Below are 8,019 nucleotides of genomic sequence, written 5' to 3' on the forward strand. Positions count from 1 at the left end.
ATATATATATTCTTGACGAGGATGGACAGGATCAGGAATGAGGTCCTCAGAGGTTCCAGCACAGGTTGAAGGACTGGGAGAAAAAGACTGAGACGGTTTGGACATGTGCAGAGGAGGGACAGAAGGATGTTAGAGACAAAGAGGACAGATATGGATGCAGTTAGAGAGGACATGGAGGACAGAGGACAGAGGACAGAGGAGGAGGACTCGCTGTGGAGACCCCTGAAAAGAAAAAAGTCGGAAATAGAAGAAGATATTTGTTCTTGTTTCTATTTTTAGACAAAAAATGTTTATTCCGCTGTCAGTAATTTATTTTATAAAGCAACTGTTTGTTTTTTTCCTTATTGTTCTCACATTAATAGTAGCGTGGCTGTTCATTAGGTTTAATTAAACTGTTTCTGATCGATTATCTAAAGGTGTGTGTGAAGTGATCACATGTTTGATGCTAAATGTTTCTAAAGTCAGATTATTTTCAGTGTGTGTCAATTAAAATATTCAGCTTCTTTGACTAGTTTAATAGAGCAAATTAAGTCTTTTAATCAATGTATTCGTGTACTGGGAAGTCTATTGAGAATTTAATTAGGAATTTGTTCTTAACCCTTTTAAGCAGGTTTTTCTTCCATGTTTAGCTTCATTGCATACAAACACTTTAAATTAATTAGGATTTGCTGCTCTGAGGCTTTGCCAACAGGGAAAAACTGAGCATAAAATGAAGAACCATCTTAAATGTATGCTTCATCATTTAAATTCATTTTGCTGCTTTAGTACAACCTTTCAGAGTAAACTGAAACCAGCATCTTGAGACCGTTAATGTGGACATTTATGAACCTATTTACCTTGTTTTTTTTTTTATTATCCACTGGTCTTTTTAACAGGAAAACAGTTAAGCAAGAGAGCCCAGTATGACCCTCCTTTGCTGGAAAACCCCCTCTGCAAGTATCCGGTGTTGTTGCCTTACAGCTCGTAGAACAGAAAGAAGTCCTTCTTCGTGTCACTAATGAAGTGTTTGTTTGCCACGGGCTTGTTATATGTGGAAATAAATCTGTTTTTTTTTTTTGTATTTACGGCCATCTTTCACATCCTAACAAACTAACTTGAAGTCTTTGTGTAGAAACCCGCTAACCTTTGGAAGCAATCTGACATCTAATTGGTTATTTCCAGTCGGGTTTCTGGAAGCTGACTGGTACTCTGACGCCTGGTTCAGCCCAATGGCATCTATTTGTTGTTTTTTCTCCAGTTTCCTTTAACAAAACTTCCTCCTGCTGGCTGTTTAGAGACTGACTCTCATCAGAGAGATGTCCTTGAGATTTTCCTATTATTATATTTCCAAAGGTTTGTGTAGCCTTAAAACTTCTGCCACCTGTTTCTGTATTTTCTACGTGCCGGCTGCACCTGAGGCACGCCGCTGCTTCAGCCCGGTGTGACGCAGCGAGCAGACACACCGCTGCGGTGCGCTTTGGTGTGAAATACTGACTAACTTGGTTGTATTTGGTTTGATTTTAAGGGAAGACCCGAGGAGCCTTTTCTTTACCTAAAGGAGCTCGAAATGTGTTTTTAAATGAAACCGAGGATTCTCCAAATGTTCTGGGTGAGTGGCTGTGGGTTTGTAAGCGGTGGACATCCCTGGCAGAAGGACACTTTGCTGGCTCTGTAGTCTGAATAACCTGTTAGTCTCTTGCTCTCATGGATCTGAATGAAGCTTTCTGCTTGTTTTCAGTAGAACTGGGTTTACTCGCAGGCTTCTACAGTGAGAAATAAAGTCAGCATAACCCTCTTTGTAAAGCAAAAATACACTTCTGTAAAAAACATCCGATGTCCACCACTGCAAACAGGTTGTTTCTGTGTCTGTTTAACTTCTCCGTCTTTTCTTATCTTTTCTAACCTCCTGCTGCTTCTGCTGCTGCTGCAAACTTGGCAAAGGTTTCCTTAAGATGTTTCTTGTTCCTCCTGGAGCGAGACACGTGATCCTCCAGGAGCACGAGGCCTCCCCTCAGATTCTTGGTAAGTTCTGGGTTCTTCATCGCCATCCTCATCGGGAAAAGGTTCTTTCAAATCACAGATTAGAAACTCACTAGTGTCACTTCTCTGTTGCACACAACTTTATCAGTCTGATAAACTGATGCCACCGAGTTCCACGACTTCGGCAGAAACCAGGATTTTCTTTTCGATTGTTCTACTTTTCACAGACACATCTGGGTTCTTGTTGAATAAATCAGCATAATATGAACAGGAAGATGGAGTAGATCATCATGAAACATCCTCATATTTTTTATCAGACTTTTAAACATCTCAAGCTGATGTTGACATAAAGTAGCTCCAGAATGTGAAAGTGAAGAAAAACCAACATGTTAGTCTTTTCTTCCTTTAAAGAAACAAATCAAAGTAAAAACTTTGTCCAACTGATTACTGAAAGTGTTTTATTTATTCTTAATGTAAATGTAGAAACTCAGAGGTGATTGTTTTTGTTTTAAACCCAAGTGTTAGAAAAGAAACCAACGGATGGAAACAGTCCTAAAGGAGCCTTTTCCTCTGAAAACATTCAAACATTTGAAAGGAAGAGAAAGTTTCCTCTGCTGCAGATCTGGAAACAGCATCCATCACTTCTGTTGCTTGATGGATTTCTTCTGACTCAGCATTTTGCTCTCCTGTCATTCTGCCCATATTTCACACAAACTCTGATCATGTTGGCCCAGATATTTCAAAATAACGACAGATTTTCCTGTTGAGACCATTATCTCTGCAAACTAACTTTAGAGTTGAAATATTTTAAGTTTTATTAATAAACCTGCTGACAAACAGCACGACTGGTATTAGTTAGGAAGTAAACGGAGCAGCTAAAAGTAGGAAGAACTTTTAGTTTTTAAACTGAACATAAAGTTTATTGGAGAGTTTTTGGAACTGAGAATAACCACTAATAATAATACAAATAATAATCACTACTATTGTAAAGATAAGAACTTGATTTATAATCTGAAATGGTTTTAACTGTCTATTTAAGTTAATAAATGAAATAATAAACCTAATAGATGGATTAATTTAGCCCTGAAAGCAAAAGTTGTTTCTTTTTTTGATTAATGTTTCACCTTCAAATATCAACTTTTAAAGAAATTAATTGCTGTACTTTTTTCCAAACTCCCTCAGATTGTTGTTTCATAAAACTAAAAAAAAAGGACTTTAAATTATCTTTAAATTAAAATCAGGTTTTATTTTTAGGCCCGGAAATCAAAGTATATCAGTTTAATTCACTTCTCTGTAAAAAAAAAAATCAGTTTTTAATATTTTCTTTTCTCACCAAGGTCTTTTTTTTCTGTTTTCCCATAAAGAAAGTTTAGTTGAAGCTTCACGTCTTGAATAAATTATCTTTATAAATAATACTTTCACTTGTTTTCTGACTGTGGAGTTTATTTCTTCATGAATATTTTGTCTGAAGGGATTTTAGTTTTCAGTTGGTAAAATGTTTTAATGCAGCCAGTGGAAATGTAAGAACATTAAAATATTTCCAAATTATTTAAAGGTAAAGTCAACAGAACCAGTGCAAAAAAGAAAAATGTTTAAAGTCTCTGACTGTAAAGTTTCTGTTGCATCTCCAGTTTCCTGCTTTTTATTAAAGAAGCAGCTCAGATTTTATGTTTGACCATAAAATTAGTAATTATTTCAGTTAATGATTAAATAAACTGCTTGTTACTTTGGGAACATTGCATCAAGTATTTCTCAGAATTAATTTTTAAAAGATGTTTCTTTTTTTCCAACAGGAGAGAAAATGGTCTGTAACAGAGAAAACAGTGTTTATAATATTAAGACACATTTTATTGCAAGGAATTTGTTTTTATTTATTAAAATGTGTTCCAGTGTAGTCCTTCCAGAATCTGTTGAGGACTGTTGAATTGTTCCTTTCTGACTGCTTGCAGCCGTGAAGAACCAGGCGACAGGACACTACATTCTGAACGGGAAAGGAGAGGATCTCAGGTCCAGGAGCTTCATAGATCTGGGGGTGGAGTGGAACTACATTGTCGAAGGAGACGTGGAGACGCTGCACACTGACGGACCTCTGCACGACCCTGTGGTGGTTCTGGTAATTCTCTTCTGTCCAGATTAAGAATCTGAAAGGTTTTCCACCTGTGCCTTCCTCAGAACAGAAAACAGACTGGTTATTTAAATAAATATAAAAAAAGATATATATTGCAACACTTGGAAATATCCTTCATCCATCCCATTCATCTTTTTTAGCCTGGCAACTTGGAAAAAATAAGTGAGGTAACGACTTCCATTTTATGTGTAGATGCGTCTAGGCCAGGGGTCGGCAACCCAAAATGTTGAAAGAGCCATATTGGACCAAAAAAACAAAAAACAAATGTCTGGAGCCGCAAAAAATTAAAAGCCTTATATAAGCCTTATAATGAAGGCAGCACATGCTGTATGTATCTATATTAGCTATATTAGCCTATCTGATAGGCTAATATAGCTAATATAGCTGCTTCAGAGTCGGGCCAGCCGGGCCGGCCCTGCTTCGTGGGGAAGCTTAGCTCCTGTTCACTCATTGGTCGTGGGTGTGACCAGATGCAAGCATAAAGAGCGAACGTAGGAATATAAACAGCAGCGTTAGCTTACCCTGCAGCGTTTCTGCCGTCTGTCCCCCAGCTGAAGGCCTGTAAAGCCTGAAATCTCCGGCGGATAACAGCCGTCCTACTCCGCGCAACAATCGCGGCATCCAGAGCATTTCTTCCACTGCGCCTCTCTTCCTGAAGTCTCAGGAGAATCCCCATAAGTTTAAAAAACAGCAACAACACAGGGCCAGCGTTGTCCGTAGCGCTTTCGTACACAACTTGTGCTAAGTTTCGGTAGCGCACCGCCCCGCGCCGTGGCCCCGCCCCCCGCAACACGAGGAGGCGTTCCTCTGCTGCGGACCAAACTGGCCGATGTGAACAGGATGCATTCTTTATCGAGCCGAGCGGAGTAGAGCCGGACTTCTGAATTAGGGTCCGTGTAAAAGAGGCATATATTAAAACAAAAATATATTTCTCTCCCCCATCTTTTTCTATTTTCAAACATTTTTGAAAAAGCTCCAGGGAGCCGCGAGGGCAGCGCCAAAGAGCCGCGGGTTGCCAACCCCCAGTCTAGGCATAAGTAAGGTTGCTATCAAAAATTGGGTTGTCATGACAAAAACCAAGATGGCCGCCGCTATATGTGTGTGTATGTAAATCGATCACCTCACTTATTTGAGGAAACTATACTGTTAAGCTCTGCCGTTGGATAAAATGCTCCCTCTGCCGCCTTGGACAGCAAACTATGACTATATTCTCCGTCCAAGTCTGTATCAGCAAATATGTCATGTAAGTCTTCATTCTTTGTGAAAAACTTTCTCTAAACTTAGTTTCAGTCCAGCCGAAACACTCAAACATGTTTGTGTAGTGAAAAAGTGATGGGATTCTGGGAGTGTGCCGCCTCGCTGTCTGCCTCAATGCTTTAGTTCTTGGAATTTAACATCAACACTAAAGGATGTATATTTCTATCCCCAAGATTATGCCAGTAGTATGTCTCCTTTTATCTTTTTTCACAACGTCCTCTCTGAAAGTGTCAGTTTTGCATGTTTTTTGAGTTGTAAATATCTGCATTTTCAATTCCACACAGAATTATAGCAATCATTAGGGTTTAATTGTAAGCCTTGTTCAATTCCAGTTCATCTCAAAAGCTAAATCCATTCACTATTCAAGACCCTCAGCATCACGGGACATCTGCGTACCACTTATTCTGATGAGAACTGACGTTTTATACTGGATATGTGCAGATGAAGAATGTTACTGACATAAATTAGGCAATCTGATAAAAAGTAAAACTGTTCGAACAAAAAAAAGCTATGTGGGAATGAAAGTAAATCCAATCGAGATCATCCTGAAACTTTTTTTTATTTCAACCCTGCATTTTATTTAGTTTTTTGTCAGAAATATTCAGATCATAGCTGGTGTTCTATATTGTTTTTCAGCTCAAGTTAGTTCTGATTAAAATAATGGTCAGAATGTCTGATCTGAACATGAATCTGATGCATATAAATTATTACAAAGGCTTTATTGTTATGAATATCTCAAAAGTAATTCCTGAAGTTTTGATGAAAATCATTTACCTGGAAGCAGGAAGACAATAGTCACAGGTTGTCCTCTGCATGAATACATTTGACTCTTTTTTTGATGTTTTGTGTAAAGAATTATTCTTTCTTTTTTACTTTTTAGATTATACCCAAGGACAATGAGACACGTTCTACTTTAACATATAAGTACATCATCCATGAAGACTCAGTACCAGTCAACAACAACAACGTGATTCAGGAGGAAACCTACGAGTGGGCCCTAAAGAGCTGGTCCCCCTGTTCCAGGCCCTGCTCTGGAGGTACATTATTATTTACCCTACATACTGTAGATATTTATTATAAAATCCTCCGTTTGTTACGGCAGGAACTGTTTGTATTTTTTAGTTTGAACGATCACAAATTTTAAAACGTGCAATAAAAAACAACTTTTTTTTTCACTGTAAAAGGCACACATATGGGGCCCCGTTTCAAAATTCATGCCTAAATTTTGTCACATTTAGCTTCAAACACTGTTTAAAAATGTAGTGTTGATTTTCTGATGTCACTTTTTACAACATTTAGCTAGTTACATATTAATGTTACAGCTAAATGCTAAATATAAATCTAAATATTATGTTATATCTAAATATTATATGTTAAATCTAAATGTTATATGTTAAATATAAATGTTATATGTTAAATATAAATGTTATATGTTAAATCTAAATCCTAAATGTTATATGTAAATCTAAATATTGGAACTAAATGTTTAGCTAATATGCAAATTTTTAATGCCTGAAACAGGAAGTACCAAGATAAAAGCTTGACACTAGGCTGAAGTTTGCTGAAATACTTTAGTAAACTAAACATTTTACAGTTAGATATTACGTAATATTGGTGTTTATCTTCCACTCATTGGGAAAGCTAGCGGGAGTTTTTATAACAATGTGCCGGGAGTCAGGCGTTCTCCCCCGGTGTACCGAACGTGAGGCCAGTCCGAAAAGGGTCAAAACAATATTGTAATAAGGTCATGTACTGATGAACCGAGCAGATATTTGAGACTTTCAAATCATGTTGTATCACTTAAAGTGTAATATAGCAAAATAATTTGTCGGCCGGGCGGGGGCCGCTGCTTTACTTTAACTATTAAGATTGTTCCTAAATAATAAAAAAATGAATCTTTTAGGGAAACAAACAAAATAATTCAGTCACTGACTGATTTCTCATTACTGCCTCTGGACTAAGCTAGTTTAAAACCAGTTTAATTTCATCCTTCTTTGGAGTTTTAACTGGTTTAAACCCAAACAAAGTAAATATTTTGAGTTTTTTCTGCTTCCACAGGGTTTCAGTACACCAAGTATGGCTGTCGAAAGAAAGGAGACACAAAGATTGTTCACCGGGGATTCTGTGACGCCAACAGGAAGCCCAAACCAATCCGGAGGATGTGCAACCTGCAGGACTGTGCGCAGCCTCAGTGAGTCTGTGCACAGTTTAAACTTCAGTTCATTAAGATAAATATGTTGAATGAGCTTCTCTGAGCATAAGCTGAATGTAAATGATGCAGTTATGTCTCTTCTGTCTGTGAAAGATTAGAAAATGAGTGAAAATGAGAAGCTAAAACCCCAAATCTCTTCGGTTTTGTCAAGACATAAGTGGACGGGATCGAGTACTCTTTATTCCTGAGCCACAGAATCAAAGTATTGTTTATCTTATAGAGAGGGTTTTCATTTTAATTCAGTGCAATTTATTCATAAGATGCCAATTAACAACAAAAGTAGTATCAGGTAGTGCTGGGCGATATAACGATCCATATCGTGGGGACGATAGAAAAGTGTCTATCGTGATATATTTTCTTCTATCGTTTCTATCATAATTGTATCAATGATTCATGTAAATATTTCATAACGTAGGCTACGGCGAATGTATTAGTGTTGTCACTTTGCATACATTCAGTTTAT

The 8,019-nt window shown here is 37.5% G+C and overlaps 1 protein-coding gene across 4 annotated transcripts in view; it reads left to right on the forward strand.

Moving 5' to 3' along the window:
- Positions 1-8,019, forward strand: part of adamts3 (ADAM metallopeptidase with thrombospondin type 1 motif, 3) — a 102,468-nt gene that overhangs the window by 82,489 nt on the left and 11,960 nt on the right. For 2 of the 4 annotated variants that reach the window (XM_025008066.2, XM_037974905.1), the window contains exons 16-19: positions 1,505-1,588; positions 3,909-4,072; positions 6,225-6,381; positions 7,403-7,535. In XM_025008066.2, coding sequence (XP_024863834.2) covers positions 1,505-1,588; positions 3,909-4,072; positions 6,225-6,381; positions 7,403-7,535 — 538 coding nt within the window. Of the gene's footprint in view, positions 1-1,504; positions 1,589-1,920; positions 2,002-3,908; positions 4,073-6,224; positions 6,382-7,402; positions 7,536-8,019 lie in introns of all 4 variants that reach the window. The other 2 variants (XM_017426341.3, XM_037974903.1) reach the window with 2 other exon arrangements.

This window comes from Kryptolebias marmoratus, linkage group LG1 (assembly GCF_001649575.2).
Source record: "Kryptolebias marmoratus isolate JLee-2015 linkage group LG1, ASM164957v2, whole genome shotgun sequence".
In the NCBI taxonomy this organism is placed as follows: Eukaryota; Metazoa; Chordata; class Actinopteri; order Cyprinodontiformes; family Rivulidae; genus Kryptolebias; species Kryptolebias marmoratus.